General features: G+C 38.2%; 1 protein-coding gene across 2 annotated transcripts in view; it reads left to right on the top strand.

Moving 5' to 3' along the window:
- ltbp4 (latent transforming growth factor beta binding protein 4) overlaps window positions 1-18,980 on the top strand; it is a 92,692-nt gene that overhangs the window by 8,963 nt on the left and 64,749 nt on the right. For both annotated transcript variants that reach the window (XM_073850870.1, XM_073850869.1), the window contains exons 2-4: window positions 6,753-6,977; window positions 15,156-15,430; window positions 16,260-16,362. In XM_073850870.1, the coding sequence (XP_073706971.1) occupies window positions 6,753-6,977; window positions 15,156-15,430; window positions 16,260-16,362 (603 nt within the window). The remainder of the gene's footprint in view (window positions 1-6,752; window positions 6,978-15,155; window positions 15,431-16,259; window positions 16,363-18,980) is intronic.

Below are 18,980 nucleotides of genomic sequence, written 5' to 3'. Positions count from 1 at the left end.
TAACAAATCTTTCTTTAACCTATTACTCTTTACTATAACTTTTTATCAGTTTAACACATCTTAGCTGAATAAAAATATTAATTTCTTTCAAGAAAAGAAAGAAAAAAAATTACTGACCCCAAATTTTTGAACAGTAGTGTATATTGTTACAAAACATTTCTATTTCAAATAATTTTTTTTTTTTTAACTTTTTATTCCTTAAAGAATCCTGAAAAAAATAAATAATAACCAGTACAACTGTTTTCAACACTGATAATAAATCAGTATATTAGAATGATTTCTGAAGGATCGTGTTACACTGAAAACTGGAGTTATGGCTGATTTAGCTTTGCATCACCGGGATTAATTTATATTTCAAAATATATTCAAATAGAAAATCAATATTTTAAATTGCGATAATATTTCTCAATATTACTGTTTTTTTCTGTATTTTTGATCAAATAAATGCAGCCTTGATGAGCAGAAAGACGTTTAAAAAATTAAATCTTACTAATCCCATACTTTTGAATGGCAGTGTACATACCTAAGAGAAACGAGAGACATTTGGAGTTTATTTCACATGTATTTATATAGCACTTTTCACAAAAAAAATGTGTAGGTTTTACTTTCAAACAGTTTTCACTCTAAAATTGCTCTTACATTTCACAAATAATTACAATTTGGCATTTTGAAGTAGAATTTCTGAAATTGCATTTCAGATTCTGATTACTGTCAGACTTTTAAAAATCCTTCATCATTTGAATTACGGTTATCAAATTTTAATTTTAAAGCACCACAAAATCAGACTTTACTTTGAGATCATTCTGAGGTTAAATACTAATTTAAAAGTCTTAAAAAATAAAGTATAAACATAAACCCAAACAGAAAATAAAACCTATCCTATTCTTTGTCCTAAACTCTGAAATACTGGTGTCTCATATTTGAGAGCAGTCTGAGTGCAGTTTTGGAAAGAAATCAATCAAATCTGTTACATGTAACTAGTTACTCCCCAACACTGGTGATAATTTGCTTTATACTTGTTTACAATGTAAATATAAAAGGGTTATGAATATTTTAGAAACAACGTCTTTCTGATATGTGTTATATCAGTAAATTCTCATTGGTCAGCGAATACCACAGACACACGATCGCCCTTGAAATGAATTGATTTTCAGCTTTCTCTAGTCTGTCTCAGAGCACAGCGCACTGAGAGGACGTTTTATCAGCATGTGTCTTTAATTTACCTCAAAATAGTTTTGCTGTTTCCCCCTTTTGACTTGAGTGATGATGCAGTCAGCCTTGAAATTCATAGACATGTGCCTAAAATGTGTGTGCATCTGTGTTTCTTCCAAACACGTTTTTGTACAGAGGCGTTCATAAGTATAATTTGAGACTTTAGTTTTAAACTCAACCCTAAACTGATCCAGTCATGTCTGGCAGGATCTCCTTTCTCCATCTGAGCTAAAAGATGGCAGATACACACAGCCCTTTCTCTGAATGAATCTTTGAAGTGCAAATAAGGCCTTCTTCTTGGATCTCCTCCAATGAAAATGACTTTTCTTCCATTTGTCTCCTGTCAAGAGTTTTTTTTTTTTTTTTGATAGCTTTGTTGTTTCAGTCAAGAAGCATATTCCTGACCTTTCTTCATTTCAAAAGAATTTTATTTACATATTTCCCCCCTCGCTGAAAGTGTGGATTTGGCTTCCTGTTATCTGGATGAAGCCAATATTTATTCGAACCTCAATGGTTTCAAAACAACAGAATATCTGTGGTTCAGAAATGAAGGTGGAAAGCTAGAAATGAAAAGGAACTAGAGATTTCCAGCTTTAGTTTCATGAAGTGCGAAGGTCTTGCCAGCTGTTTGTGTTTACACAGATGAGCTGAAGAACAAGCCCTCGTCCTGGTTCAAAAAACACCACAGTTCATTCATCTCCAAACATACAAACCTCTGCCACATTATCTCCAAACAACACCCAACCTCCCTCCCTCAGAATACAGTTTAATGTGTGTAAAATACAATGCATCTCATGAGATCATATGCACAAGAATCTAAACAGTGCATTCAGAAAGTATTCAGACCCCCTTCACTTTTTTCAAATGTTTAAATTCAGTTTTTCTCATTAATCTACACTCTGTACCTCATAATGACAAAGAGAAACTGAATTTTTTTAAATTTCTGTAAATGTATTAAAAATAAAAAACTAAAATATCACATTTTCATAAGTATTCAGACCCTTTACCCAGTAGTTGAAGCACCTTTGTCAGAAATTACAGCTTTCTGTAGTCTTTTTGGATATGACGCAACAAGCTTTGCACACCTGGATTAGGGGATGTTCTGCTATTTTCTGGTCTCTCCAGAGATGTTCGATAGGGTTTAAGTCAAGGCTCTGGCTGGGCGTTCACACAGTTGTTCACACAGTTGTCCCTAAACCACTCCTGTGTTGCCTTGGCTGTGTGCTTAGGATCATTGTCATGTTGAGAGATGAACCTTCAGCCCAGTCTGAGGTTCTAAATGCTCTGGACAAAGTTTTCATGAAGGCTATCTCAATATTTTAGTGCATTGAGCTTTTCTTCTACTTTGATGAGTCCCTCAGTCCCTAACAGCATGACTTACTTTTGGGATGGTACTCTGCACGTGATGAGCAGAGCTGGTTTCCTTCAAACATGATGCTTAGAATTGAGGTTCATCAGACCAGAGAATCTTGTTTCTTTAGGTGCTGTTTTGCAGATTCCAAGTGTGTTTTCAATTGTCTTCACTAAGAGTATTGAGTTTGGCCACACCGCCATAATCGGTGGAGATCGGTGGAGTGTTGCAGTGATGTTTGTCCTTCTGTAAGTTTCTCGCATCTGCATATGATCATGGAGCTCAACTAGAGTAACCATCAGCTTCTTAGTCACCAGTCTGGACAAGGCCCTTCTCCGTCAATTGCTCAGTTTGGCAGGGCGACCAGCTCTTTGAAGAGTCCTGGTTGTGCCAAACTTCCATTTGAGAATTATGGAAGCCACTGTGTTCTTGGGAATCTTCAGTGCAGCACATTTTTTTTGTAGCCTTCCCCAGATCTGTGCCTTGATACAATCCTGTCTCTGAGCTCTGCAGGCAGCTCCTTTGACCTCATGGCTTGGATTTCTCTCTGATATGAATTTTCAGCTGTGAGTCCTTTTATAGAGAAGTGTGTACCTGCTGAAAAAAAACAGCTAAAACCAGCCTAGGCTGGTTGGCTGGTCTTAGCTGGTTTAAGCTGTAAGTAGCTGGTTTTAGCTGGTCTTCCAGCCTGGCCAGACTGGTCAAGCTGGTTTTAGCTGGTGGTTTCCCAGCCTGACCAGCTAAGACCAGCCTGATCAGCCTGGCCAGGCTGGAAAAGTGGCCAAAACCCCTCTAAAACCATCCTGTTGACCTGTTTTTTTTTTCCACCAGCCTTTCCAAATCATGTCCAATCAATTTAATTTACCACAGGTGGACTCCAATCAAGGTGTGGAAACATCTCAGCAATGATCAAAAGAAATGGGAGAAAATAGCTAAAACCAGCCTAGGCTGGTTGGCTGATTTTAGCTGGTTTAAGTTGGAAGTAGCTAGTTTTAGCTGGTCTCCCAGTCTGGCCAGGCTGGAAAAGTGGTCAAAACCCCTCTAAAACCAGTCTGCTGACCAGCTTTGACCAGCTAAAACCAGCCAACTAGCCTAGGCTGGTTTTAGCTGTTTTTTTTTTTGTTTTTGTTTTTTTTCACCAGGGAAGTGCTCGCTGTTTTACTGCCTCTAGTATTCATTTCTGTTTATTGGTACGTATTTCTCATCTTGTGAAAAAGTTCCCAAAGGTACGTTTTCATCATGAGATCGGGTAGGAAAAATTTATTTATTTAAAAATAAGCTATCTCTGCATTTGAACAACACAGAGGCAAAATACTTTAGCAATTGTATACCTACACCCTGGAAACCATATAGAGGACCCTAGCAACTATATGGTACCATGAATATTTCATGAGTATGAGTATGCTCGAGAACGCCAGATGACATGTGATGTGGCTCTTTTGACTCATGATGTCCATTCAGGCTTTCTCAAGGCAACATCAAAGTTTGTTCACAAACTGTAGCCTCTAGTTTGATGTTTATATGTTTTGTAGCAATTATATAATCCTACCTCAAATATGTTGTAAAACGATGTGCATGCATACAGCAGAGAATCAATGACCTGGCACTGAACCCTGCCGTAAAAATGATAGATACCTGTGGACTTTGGATGCGTGTTCAGTTTCCGCTAAACCCTGGCTAATAGACGTGTGTGTAAAAGAGGTAAAATCTCATCTAACTGAATATAATTGGATGGGTGACCTCAGCGTCTTTAAGTCCCAAAATTAAACTGCTCAGATTTTTCTCATCTCCTACGCACAGACTCTAGACTCTTGTCAGCGACAGCTGGGAGGAAATGGGTCAGCCAAAGATGGCAGATCTTAAAAGTCTCCTTACTGTTTGTGTGTGTTTACTATAAAGAACAAAAAAAAAAGATAATATCGCCTTGTCATCTTCTCAGTTAATTTTATTCCAATCACAAAGTTTCTAAACATTGTGTTTTTTTCCTGCTTTATTTTAGTCAATATCTTAATTAAAAGAAAGCACTTTACTTCCTCAGAAAACATATTTCATAACGGCGTCAGCACTAACTGTGTCTGGTATGTTAGATAAGATCCAGAAAAATATTCTGCTCTTTTTTAAGGTCAAAATCAAAATAATGTGGATTGCAAACTGGGTTGACTTTGAATAAGAACAGAAATTTCACATAAAAGACGTTTACATATAGTCCACAAGAGAAATAATAGTTGAATTTATAAAAAATGACCCTGTTCAAAAGTTTACATACACTTGATTCTTAATACTGTGTTGTTACCTAAATGATCCACAGCTGTGTTTATTTGTTTAGTGAGTTCCTTGTTTGCCCTGAGTAGTTAAACTGCCCAATGTTCCTTAGAAAAATCCTTCAAGTTCCACAAATTCTTTGTTTTTTCAGCATTTTTTTGTATTTGAACCCTTTCCAACAATAACTATTACAGAAGGTTCAAATGCCCACTGATGCTTTAGAAGGAAAACACTGCATTAAGAACTGGGGGGGTGTTTTTTTATTTTTTTTATTTGAAGATCAGGGTAAATTTCACTTTTTTTTGTCTTCTGGGGAGCATGTATCTTCTGTAGGTTCTGAAGGGCGGTACTAAATGAAAAAAAAAAAGTGATATTTAGCCAAAAAAGAAAAATGTACATATCCTCATTCCGTTCAAAAGTTTTCACCCCCAGCTCTTAATGCATTGTTTTTCTTCTGAAGCATTGAGTGTTTGAACCTTCTGTAATAGTTGCATATTTGAAAGGGTTCAAATACAAAAAAAAAATGCTGAAAAACCAAAGAATTTGTGGGACCTGAAGGACTGTTCTGGAGAACAGCGGGCAGTTTAACTGTTTCGGACAAAGAAAGAATTAATGAGCAAGTATCACTAAACAAAAAAACACAGCTGTGGATCATTTAGGTAATTATTAAGTATTAAAATCAAGTGTATGTAAATTTTTGAACTGGGTCGTTTTTATAAATTCAATTATTATTTTCTCTTATGGACTGTATGTAAACGTCTTTTATGTAAAATATCTTATTCAGGTCGGTACTAAATAAAAAAAGTAACATGCATTTTGTATGATCCCTCTTATTTTAGTAAAATAATTAACATTTTGCAGATTCTTCAAGGTAAACTTTTGACTTCAACTGTAAATTATATTATAAAGTAACATTTAATAAATTTAATATTTAATACTATAATTTTATACAGTTTAATCGAATAATAACTATACTACTATAATAATCATATGTTATAATAAAATGAGTGATAAAATGTATTTAAAAATTAATATGAATTGAAAAAACTGGCAAGCAGCAAGCATTTTTACCTTAGCTAAGCCATAAAAGTAACCTAGAAACTCATTTTGCATAATTGGTTTTACTTTTTTATCCAGTTCCTAAAAAAAAAAAAACCCTTCTCTTTGTTTTCAGGATTGAATTACATTTTGAACCCCAGATTTTTAATGTGGTCATAGGACACCAGTGAAAACTTTTTTTTTTTATTTTTGGAGTGAAGAAGTGGAAAGTTAATAGGTTATTGGTGACGCCAGCTGGAAAATGTTGGTGAATCATTATGAAAGATAACAATTGTGATTTGATTTCTTGTTGAACATTAGATTTAGCTTTGTTCTTTCTGAAAAGTCTTTCTTGGGGGCTTGTTTTCTGACTTGTTTATGTTGTTGTAAGGAGCTCATTCTGCATCGGGTTTGTTTGAAAGATGTCATGCCAGAGATCATGCTAGAGCGATTTCAGATGAATACTGCAAAAACAACCATGAATAGACCTTCTCTTTCTCTCTCTCTCACACACGCACACACATACACATGGTATATATATTTTAATTTTTTAGGCATGGCCCGATCCCAGCTTTCCAAATGTATTAATACATCACAGACATATGATTTGCAAGACAAGGTAATTACCAATGCAATAAAATAAATACAGCAAAACAGTTTTCATTGAAATGTTTTCATTCTGAGAGGCACTTAACCAAGACTCATAATTAAGTTGTTAACAGCATGCATTTAAGACAATGATGACTGTGTTCTGTGTCTTTCATTAAAACCTTACTGAGCTGTCGTGGTTTTTAGAGCAAAAATTGCATAATTGCATAAATTCGATGAGTGATGCATGAAGTCATTCATCAGGGATATGTTTCTCCGTTCTTTTTTTTTCTCCTGCCAGTCGTGTGCCCGATGTTGTGTAAGAACGGAGGAGTTTGTGTACAAAAGGATCAATGTCTCTGCCCACCCAACTTCACGGGGAAGTTCTGCCACATCGCCGTCTCCACCGCCGCCTCCACCAATGACATCGAGAAGCCAGCGGCGAGTGCTGTGGATTCAGTTGATCAGCCAATGACGTCTGAGTACATACTGCCTCTGCAGACGCCTGAGCAGATCAGCACAAATGGTGAGAACTGTTTTGACTTTAACTTTTTGAGAGCTTTGCATTTTAAAAAAAGCACACTTCATGTAACACACATTGATGGGGACCAATCTGGTAATCCCAATTATATATAAATATATATATTTTTTTCAATATTTGATATTTAAGAATTGAAATATTTGAGTTCTTATACTTGAAGTAAAATGACGTTATAACAACATATCTGAATTTAAAATGTTCCGAAGGCTGTGGAATGTTGAATGTGCTTAATTGTACTGAATGCGCAATTGTAAAATACTTCTACATTTTGAGGTCAAAAGTTTACACCCCCCTTTCAGAATCTACAAAGTGTTATTTTACCAAAATAAGAGGGATCATACAAAATGCATGTTATTTTTTTATTTAGTACTGAACTAAATAAGATATTTCACATAAAAGTTGTTTACATATAGTCCACAAGACATAATAATACTTGAATTTATAAAAATGACACCGTTAAAAAGTTTACATCCCCTTGATTCTTAATACCGTGTTGTTACCTGAATGATCCACAGCTGTTTTTTTGTTTTGTTTGTTTGTTTAGTGATAGTTCATGAGTCCCTTGTTTGTCCTGAACAGATAAACTGCCTGCTGTTCTTCACAAAAATCCTTCAGGTCCCACAAATTCTTTGGTTTTTCAGCATTTTTGTGTATTTGAACCCTTTCCAACAATGACTGTATGATCTTTTCACACTAAGGACAACTGAGGGACTCATATGCAACTATTACAGAAGGTTCAAATGCTCACTGATGCTCCAGAAGGAAAAACCATACATTAAGGTGGGGGTGAAAACTTTTGAACAGAATGGAGATGTGTACATTTTTCTTATTTTGCCTAAATATCATATTTTGTCATTTAGTACTGCCCTTTAGAGTCTACAAAAGATAGTTACATGTTTCCCAGAAGACAAAATAAGTTAAATTGACCCTGATCTTCAAACTCAAAAAGTTTTCACCCCCTGGCTCTTAATGCATTGTTTTTCCTTCTGAAGCATTTGAACCTTCTGTAATAGTTGCATAAGAGTCCCTTAGTTGTCCTCAGTGTAAAAAGATGGATCTACACTAGTAGTACTCAGTAGTAAGTATGCAACTGCAAAAATTAGGAGAATACACCCTATTTTAACAGGCACACCCTGTTTCATTAAATCTTTTATAACGTTAAAAGCAATAAAATTAACTGAAGATTCTAATTTTGGGTAATATGTGTTTTGGCACTGTAGTCTGTTATGTAACTCATGGCCATATACAAATCCAGACTGTTGTGTTGGTGAAAAATGACTGTGTCACAGACTGGCGGCATTCACTTTCTGTTTTCATTTGGCTACAGCTCTTAATTTGGATGCGATCCATAAATGGCAGCATCAGCTTTTTTTTTTTTAGAGTCCTGTTAGGAATTAAGGCAGAAACGATGCATCTGCTTGATGCATCATGCAGGTGTCAGTTACACCTGGAATATGTGAGCATAGTGCTTGGGTAGATTATGTGTCTGATGTGTGGGTTTGTTGAGGCAGAATGACATCAGGGAAACTACCATGTCCAGTTTTTACTCTGAAAGGTGCTCTGGGCTTTACTAAGACCTGATGGCATTTTAATATATATGTTTTGGCCTCTTTCTTGGACAGTGGTAATGGAGAGTGACAGGAAAAAGTGGGGGGAATGGGATAAGGACATATCGCATGCCACAAATCAACCTGCGTCAGTCATGACCACCACAGATTAAAAAATAAATAAAAATCTGCTCTCAAACCAAGCTCATGCTCCACTCGTCACTATGATGGTCATTCCCCAAAAAACAACCTAACAGAAACTCTTCTAACTTAGCATAGAAAAAACACTAAATGTACCACAAAAAAGCTAAACTAATCCCTGAATTTCTAAAAAGTATAATAAGTATTTTATTTACTTTGTGTCTAAGAAGCTGCATGTATAGTGTTTACAGATAAATGTCATTACAGGAACTTTGAACTCTGGCATTTAACCCTATAATCTCAATCTAACAGATGTCGCTCAGTGACACGTCACAGACTGCTGATATAACACTGTGTGTTTGTTTTTTTGAGTTTGGGTTATTTAATCAGGCAGTAATGATAAGTGTGTTTCCGTCTGCCATTTCATGGGGGAGTGTCAGGTGAGCTCATTTATTTGGCAGGGAGGCACACGAACAAGCAGACGAAGGCCACCGCCGTATCCCTCTAGAACCACAGGCATGCAAAGCTGATAAGACATGACCAACAACAAAACCTCACTAAGACTTGAGGAATGATCAGGAAAGACAGTGTGAATTTAGTTCAAATTCTTGCTGGGTAGAGAGACCAGATGTGACGGTTTCAAGTCTGGCTTTTGTTTCCAAAATGTGTAATTGTCTTAATTTAGCAACTTAACTTTTGAAGCTGACATTTGGCAACTCAAACCTTCAGCTCCCTCCACAGACTTTCTATGGGATTAAGGTCTGGAGACTGGCTAGGCCACTCCAAGACCTTAATGTGCTTCTTCTTGAGCCACTCTTTTGTTGCATTGGCTGTGTGTTTTGGGTCATTGTCATACTGGAAAACCCATCCACGACCCATTTTCAATGGTTCTCACCCCAGATTTGACGGTACATGTCCATCGTCCCTTTGATGTGGTGCAGTTGTCCTGTCCCCTGTGAGAGCAGAAAAACACCCCCAAAGCATAATGTTTCCACCTCCATGTTTGAGGGTGGGGATGGTGTTCTTGGGGTCATAGGCGGCGTTCCTCCTCTTCCAAACACGGCAAGTTGAGTTGATAACAAAGAGCTTGATTTTGGTGTCATCTGATCTCAACACTTTCACCCAGTTCTCCTCTGAATCATTCAGATGTTCATTGGCAAACTTCAGATGGGCCTGTACATAAGCTTTCTTGAGCAGGGGGACCTTGTGGACGCTGCAGGATTTCAGTCCTTCACGGCATAGTGTGTTACCAATTGTTTTCTTTGTGACTATGGTCCCAGCTGCCTTGAGATCATTGACAAGATCCTCCTGTGTAGTTCTGAGCTGATTCCTCACCGTTCTCATGATCATTGAAAGTCCACAAGGTGAGATCTTGCATGGAGCCCCAGGCAGAGGGAGATTGACAGTTATTTTGTGTTTGTTTTATTTGCAAATAAGCACACCAACTGTTGTCAGCTTCTCACCAAGATGGCGATGGTCTTGTAGCCCATTTCAGCCTTGTGTAGGTCTACAATATTGTCCCTGACATTCTTGGACAACTCTTTGGTCTTGGCCATGGTGGAGAGTGTGATTGATTGATTGCTTCTGTGGACAGGTGTCTTTTATACAGCTAACAAACTGCTCCTTACCTGTATAAAAGACGCCTGGGAGCCAGAAATCTTGCTGATTGATAGAGGATCAAATACTTATTTCATAATGTAAATCAATTTATAACTATAGCAAATTTTAGTGTAACTATGCTAAAAACATCTGAAATTCTTCAGGTTCCAGCTTGAGTTGATATATGATGCATTAATGATTTTCTTACTTTTTAGAAAATCTAAACATTCTTAAATCAAGATGCATTTACTTGAAAAGCAAAATGACTTAAGATATTAAAGGGATGGTTTACCCAAAAATGAAAATTCTGTCATTAATTGCTCACTCTCATGTTGTTCCAAACCCATAAGACGTTTGTTCATCTTCAGAACACAAATTAAGAAATTTGATGAAATCCGAGAGCTTTCAGACCCTGCATAAACAGCAATGCAACTGCCAGAAGAAACTGTTACATAAAGTCGTTATTTTTGTTTTCTTTGCACACAAAAAAATTTCTTGTAGCTTGATAAAATTAAGGTTGAACCACTGATGTCATGGATCTTTTTTAACGATGTCCTTACTATGTTTCTGGGCTTTGAATGTAATCTCGGATTTCATCAAAAATATCTTATATTTGTGTTCTGAAGATTAATGAAGTTCTTACGTGTTTGGAAAGACATGAGGGAGAGTAATCAATGACCAAATTTTAATTTTTATGTGAACTAATCCTTTAAGTTTCTTTTCCAACCTCATTGGCATATTGTTTTCTTTTTGTTTTAAGCATAAACTTACTTAATTATTAATTCTTCTCTCTTTTTCTGAGAACAAGACAAGAATAACAGTGTTTTGCATTGTAAAATTTGAAGGTGGTTACTTAATACTACTAGTAACTGTGGCAATACTACTATACTATTTTTATGCTGGACTATGTGTCTAATTTTTGGTGCAGTGTGCCAGTAAACCCTACATCTTTTCCAGAGAAGACTAAAAACACTCTTATTGTGCAAGCAGTGACTTGGATTGGGGTTATGAGCACTAAACACTGTCTGCACTGTTGTGTAACAATCTAAATCCCAAATTGAACCTGATGTTCCCAGATGGGGTTTGCGGGGATCTTCATCCAAACAAATAAGGCCCATGTTGTGTACGTCTTTTCTAAGCATTTATTATCACAGAGCCAGTTTCATATTGTCTTTAGACTTCAAATTATCTTTATAAAACACAGAGGACTGGAAAGCATCGCCATTGTATTTAGCGCTTGTTTGGCGAGGAGGGGTTTTCTTAGAGGAAAATTGGACTAGCATTTTGCCAAGTTTAATCTGTGAAAGGCAGGAGGTAATGGTGACTCACAGCTACAGCATGCTTCAGGAGAATGAGTCTTCTGTTTGCAGAGATCCTAACTTAGATGCTCTCTATGCTTTTCTCCTTCTCGCTCTGTTATTTTTGGTGCATCAGTCTGTTTATGCGAGGAACAGTAAATGCATTAAAACAATGTTAAGTTTTGTTTCTCTCTGTCCTGAGTATTTGAGTGTGATTTAGTGTCATTTCCAGGACAAAGTTCAGTACATAGTGTCAGAACATGATCTGTGATGTCGGAGGGATGCGGGTTTTAGGAATGATCATATTAAAGGCAATGTTTATGGGTATGTTTTATGGTATTAAAACCATCTTGGAACATTTTTATATAACATCAATATTATTCATTTATATTTGCTTTTCAAATGCCCTTCATGTGGATCTATACCTGCAGCTGAATAGGTATGAATGAATAAGTTAAGAATATACAGTGCATTTGGAAAGTATTCACAGCGCTTCACTTTTTTCACATTTTGTTATGTTACAGCCTTTTTCCAAAAGTAATTAAATGTATTATTTTCCTTCAAATTCTACAAGCAATACCCCATAATGACAATGTGAAACAAGTGTGTTTGAAATCTTTGCAAATTTATTAAAAATGCACAGCCTTTGATCAATACTATGTTAAAGTACCTTTGGCACCAATTACAGCTTCAAGCCTTTTTGAGTATGATGCTACAAGCTTGGCACTCTCATTCTTTTTTCAGGAGGTGAAGTGAGGCCAAGTATGGTGACCCATACTAGGAATTTGTGCTCTGCATTTAACCCATCCAAGTGCACACACACACACAGTAGTGAACACACACCCGGAGCAGTGGGCAGCCATTGCTGCGGTGCCCGGGGAGCAGTTGGGGGTTCGGTGCCTTGCTCAAGGGACTCACCTCAGTCGTGGTATTGAGGGTGGCGAGAGCGCTGGTAATTCACTCCCCCCACCTACAATCCCTGCCGGACCTGAGACTCGAACCTGAAACCTTTGGGTTACAAGTCCGACTCTCTAACCATTAAGCCACGGCTGCCCCAAGCAGGATCGCTCAAGCTCCATCAGGTTGGATGGGGAGCATTGGTGCACAGCCCTTTTCAGATCCCTCCAGAGATGTTCAATCAGGTTCAAGTTTGGGCTCTGGCTGGGGCGCTCAAGGACATTCACAGAGTTGTCCCGTAGCCACTCCTTTGTTATCTTGGCTGTGTACTTAGGGTCGTTGGCCTGTTGAAAGATGAACCGTCACCCCAGTGTAATGGTTGTTCTTGTGGAAGGTTCTCCTCTCTCCATAGAGAAATGCTGGAGCTCTTTCAGAGTGACCATCAGGTTCTTGGTCACCTCCCTGAGTAAGGCCCAACTCCCCTGATCGCTCAGTTTGGTGGGGCGGCCCACTCTAGGAAGAGTCCTGGTGGTTCCAAACTTCTTCCATCTATGAATGATGGAGGCCACTGTGCTCACTGGGACCTTCAATGCTGCAGACATTTTTCTGTACCCTTCCCAGATCTGTGCCTCGATACAAACCTGTCTCTGAGGTCTACAGACAATTCCTCAGCAAGAGGCTGCCACCACCAAGCTTCACTGTAGGGATGGTATTAGCCAGACGATGAGCGGTGCCTGGTTTCCTCCAGACATGATGCTTGCCATTCAGGCAAAAGAGTTCAATCTTTGTTTCTCATGGTCTGAAAGTCCTTCAGGTGTCTTTTGGCAAACTCCAGGCGGGCTGTCATGTGCCTTTTACTAAGGAGTGGCTTCCCTCTGGCCACTCTACCATATAGGCCTGATTGGTCTGGAAGTCCTTCAGGTGTCTTTTGGCAAACTCCAGGCAGGCTGTCATGTGCCTTTTACTAAGGAGTGGCTTCTGTCTGGCCATTCTACCATATAGGCCTGATTGGTCTGAAAGTCCTTCAGGTGTCTTTTGGCAAACTCCAGGCAGGCTGTCATGTGCCTTTTACTAAGGAGTGGCTTCCCTCTGGCCACTCTACCATACAGGCCTGATTGGTCTGAAAGTCCTTCAGGTGTCTTTTGGCAAACTCCAGGCAGGCTGTCATGTGCCTTTTACTAAGGAGTGGCTTCCCTCTGGCCACTCTACCATATAGGCCTGATTGGTCTGAAAGTCCTTCAGGTGTCTTTTAGCAAACTCCAGGCAGGCTGTCATGTGCCTTTTACTAAGGAGTGGCTTCCGTCTGGCCACTCTACCATACAGGCCTGATTGGTCTGAAAGTCCTTCAGGTGTCTTTTGGCAAACTCCAGGCAGGCTGTCATGTGCCTTTTACTAAGGAGTGGCTTCCATCTGGCCATTCTACCATATAGGCCTGATTGGTCTGAAAGTCCTTCAGGTGTCTTTTGGCAAACTCCAGGCAGGCTGTCATGTGCCTTTTACTAAAGAGTGGCTTCCCTCTGGCAACTCTACCATATAGGCCTGATTGGTCTGAAAGTCTTTCAGGTGTCTTTTGGCAAACTCCAGGCAGGCTGTCATGTGCCTTTTACTAAGGAGTGGCTTCCTTCTGGCCACTCTACCATACAGGCCTGATTGGTCTGAAAGTCCTTAAGGTGTCTTTTGGCAAACTCCAGGCAGGCTGTCATGTGCCTTTTACTAAGGAGTGGCTTCCGTCTGGCCATTCTACCATATAGGCCTGATTGGTGGAGGGCTGCAGAGATGGTGGTTGTTCTGGAAGGTTCTCCTCTCTCCACAATGAAATGCTGGAGCTCATTCAGAATGACCATCAGGTTCTTGGTCACCTCCCTGACTAAGGCCCCACTCCCCTGATTGCTTAGTTTGGTGGGGCGGCCCATTCTAGGAAGAGTCCTGGTGGTTCCAAACGTCTTCCATCTACGGATGATGGAGACCACTGTGCTCATTGGGACCTTTAGTGCTGCAGACATTTTTCTGTACCCTTCCCCAGATCTGTGCCTCGATACAACCCTGTCTTGGAGGTCTACAGAATTTCTTAGACTTCTTGGCTTGGTTTGGTTTGGTTTGTGCTCTGACATGCACTGTTAATTAGGGACCTTATATAGATAGGTGTGTGCCTTTCCAAATCATGTCCAATTAATTCAGTTTACAACAGGTGGACTCCATTCAAGTTGTAGAAACATCTCAAGGATGATCAGTGGAAACAGGATGTACCTGAACTCAATTTTGAGTGTCCTTTTTCGTTTTTTTATTTTTAATAAATTTGCAAAGATTACAAACACACTTCTTTCATGTTGTCATTATAGTGTTTTGTTTGTACAATTTGGAGGAAAATAATGAATGTAATCCATTTTGTAATCAGGCTGTAACATAACACAGGTGGAAAAAGTGAAGAGCTGTAAATACTTTCCAGATGCACTGTATAATTACACTGTTTCACCCAACCCTAAACCTACCCATACTACCAAACCTGTGTCTAACCTTACTCGTATCCCACCTCAGTAGCACCAAAAGTGTTATGCAATACAATTAGTACACTGTGTTTTAATCTTCTTGATTCAACAGGATCTAATAGATACATAGTTAAAGAATCTCTCCTGACTTGTTCAGTGTGTTTCTCTGTCTTATCCGGTCTCTTTATCCATAAGCATCCCCCATGGTGAAGGTACGAGTCCAGCATCCTCCAGAGGCCAGTGTAAAGATCCACCAGGTGCTGAAGGTGGGTTACGGCCCCACTGTCCATGCGCATTCAGAAACCGTGACCTGGTCCGCAGGGCTTTCGGGCGCCCGTCCTCACCAGCTGCCTGGAGAGAGAGCCGAGGCACTGCCGCCGCGGATACAAGCTCAAACCATACGTGGGGATTCAGTCTACACAGAGACGTCAGGCTTCAAATACTGCTTCAGGGAGGTCCGCAATGGACAGGTTAGCTTAAAGCTCTTTTGTTTTCATTCCTCATGTCATTAATTTTAGCAATAGAGCATCTGGTTTGGTTCTAGTTGGAACAGGACTCAAACTTGTCTGGACTATGCCGGAAAAATTGAGATTGACTTGTTTATTTTGACTTTTAAATGTAGGTTAGCCAGTATCGTGAAAACAACTTCCATCATTACCCACTGTATTAGGCTGTTGAAGTGTGTTTATTCAAGATTGTTTAGCGGATTGTTTATTCAATGTATAATTCTAGAGCAATTTTGGGATGAAAGAAATTTGTTTTACAAAAAATTAAAATTCATAATTTGTTCAGCTGCATGTTGCTGGAAACGTCCATTACTTTTTTCTATTGAACATAAATTAAGTAATTTTAAATATTAAAGCTCTCTTTTTCATACAACAGGCTCCAAAAATAATCACAAAGGAACATAATTGTACTTTGTAAAAAAACACTGCAACCACTACGCTCAAGGCCCAGTAAGGTAGTAAGAACATCAATGAAATAGTCCATGTGGCATCAGTGGTTCAGCCTTAGTTTTATAGAGCTAAGAGAATACTTTTTGTGCAACTAAAATAATGACTTTATTGAACAATTTCTTCTTTTCCATGTCAGTCTATCACTGTTAATGCAGGAGCTAAATTGACATTCAGTTGCAAAGTTACTTATAATAGTAAAATGTCTAAAGTGGACTATTGACATAACCTAGGTTTTAATTTTTAGGTCAGAATACCAGGCCTGAGGTTTTATGTCACATTCTACAATGTCCAACTGAGTGAATGAATAAGTAAAGGATTGTGTAATTTCTGCTCCATCCCACAGTGCAGTTCTCCGTTACCTGGTCTGAGGAGTCAGGAGATGTGTTGCAGGGGTGTTGGGAAGGCCTGGGGTATCAACGAATGCACACTCTGCCCCACAATCTTAGGTGAGAGTCAATGTCAGTACTGTCAGACAGGCCTGGAGATTAACAACTATAAATCATCTGAGCGATTATAGCAGCACAGTTTGTACTTGAAGCACAAAGAGGCAAGAAAACAGGTTTGTTCCTTCTCAACTCATAAACTCTGACACACGTACTTACTAATATCAGTTCCGCTGGCTGGAAAAAAACATGTCTTGTAAAACAGAAAATGCAGGAGTCGCTGCATGACTTCAGGAGATAAATATAGCTTTGAGAGTTCTTTGGCAGACAACACATTCAATTCCTGCTACTATATTATTATCGCAACAGTCAAGGTGCCGCCATCAGTCCTCCATCAGCCGTCTGGCTAAACATTACAGTGTATTTACATTCCTCATCCACTTGATGAATGCTGCAACCTTTGCTTTCATGGCTTTAATAATAACTGACATCAGCAACATTATCATTTATTAAAAATAGTGACAGAAAATTACATAATCCATGATTATTTTTAATATACAGCTGAAGTCAAAAGTTTACACACACCTTGCAGAATCTGCATGTAAAATGTTAATTATTTTAACAAAATAAGAGGGATCATAAAAAATGCATGGTATTTTTTATTTAGTACGGACCTGAATAAGATATTTCCCATAAAAGACGTTTACATATAGAAACGTTTACATATACATGAGAAAATAATAGTTGAATTTGTAAAAATGTTTAAAAGTTTACATACACTTGATAGTTAATAATGCATCGTTACCTGAATGATCCACAGATGTGTTTTTGTTGTTGTTTTTTTGTTTAGTGATAGTTGTTCATGAGTCCCTTGTTTGTCTTGAACTGCCTGCTGTTCTTCAGAAAAATCCTTCAGGTCCCACAAATTCTTTGGTTTTTCAGCTTTTTTGTGTATTTGAACCCTTTTCAACAATTACTGTTGAGATCCATCTTTTCACACTGAGCACAACTGAGGGACTATGCAACTATTACAGAAGGTTCACACGCTCATTGACGCTTCAGAAGGAAACACAATGCATTAAGAGCCAGGAGTGTAAACTTTTGAACAGAATGAGGATATGTAAATTTTTCTTATTTTGCCTGAATATCATATTTGTTTCATTTAGTACTGCCCATCAGAAGCTACAGAACATACTTACATGTTCCCCAGAAGACAAAATAAGTTCAATTTACCCTGATCTTTACCTGGCTCTTAATGCATCGTTATTCCTTCTGAAGCATCAGTGAGCGTTTGAATCTTCTGTAATAGTTGCATATCCCTAAGTTGTCCTCATTGTGAAAAGATGGATCTCAAAATCATATAGTCATTGTTGGAAAGGGTTTAAATACACAAAAATGCTGAAAAAAAGGATTTTTCTGAAGAACAGAAGGCAACTATCACTACACCAAAAAAAATAAAAAATTAAAAAAAATAACACACACACACACACACACAGCTGTGGATTATTCAGGTAATAAGACGGTATTAAAAATCAAGTGTATGTAAACTTTTGAACAGGGTAATTTTTATAAATTCAACAATTATTTTCTCTTGTGGACTATATGTAAACTTCTTTTATGTGAAATATCTTATTCAGGTCAGTACTACATTTTATTTAACCTTTTCTGATAAAAAGTGTGCGCTGCAAATGCGTGACGATCATTTCTGTCCAGTCCTCTCATTTTATCACGTTTAATAGCTGTCGTCAATTTTAAACTAAAGCCTGTACTACATCGAATCTGGAATCCAACATCACAAAAAGATGATATTTTAGGCTCCTTATGAGGCCGAATCTGTGCTGGTTTGAATTGGCTGCCTCCATTTTTCCCTTTTGCCTCCAGCTAGCGCTGTGATGTAATCGTGACGTCGCCTCTAAACCTCTGGTCCCCAAACTAAAGTGTTACCTGATTTATTTCAAATCGATGGTTTTAGTTTTAGATAAAACTTCATAACTACTGCAATGTTTCTGATTAACTTTGTTCTTTGTGCAGGGGAACATTTGCTAAGGATATATTTTCATAACTGCTTGGCGACCTTGAGTGGTTGATAATGTTAAGCACACAGTTATATAATCATTTTACTCAATGCTGAATAATGACTGGAACAATAGAGCCATCTGTTACACGCTTTGGGATCTCTGGCTCCCTAGAGCCACAAATATTTAACCTCACAGGGACAAATAGTTATTTTTCCTTTCTGTGAAGCCCTTTGGAAAATATGCCTGAACTTCTGGAAGGCTTTATTGAGAAGGAAACAAACAAACAAACAAAAAATAAAGATCATGCCTTCCAAGAGAATAATAGATAAATAATTATGTCATTACATATAAAGATGTACTGTTGTCCTACTTAGAGAAGCTCACTTTCAGAACAAAAATTTACAGATAATTTACTCACCCCCTTGTCATCTAAGATGTTTATGTCTTTCTTTCTTCAATCGTAAAGAAATATTTTTTTTTTTGGAGGAAAATGTTTCAGGATTTATCTCCGTATAGTGGGCTTTAATGGTGCCCCAAGTTTGAACTTCCAAAATGCTGTTTAAATGCAGCTTCAAAAAATGCAGCCTCTGCGTGAACTCATTCCAGTTTAAGACAGTGTATGTCGAAAACTCCACCCAACTTCAAAATTGTCTTACATCACTG

The sequence above is a fragment of the Garra rufa genome, chromosome 11 (assembly GCF_049309525.1).
Source record: "Garra rufa chromosome 11, GarRuf1.0, whole genome shotgun sequence".
NCBI lineage: Eukaryota > Metazoa > Chordata > Actinopteri > Cypriniformes > Cyprinidae > Garra > Garra rufa.
The sequence above is the reverse complement of the archived record's forward strand: the minus strand, read 5'-3'. Positions and strand labels throughout refer to the sequence as shown.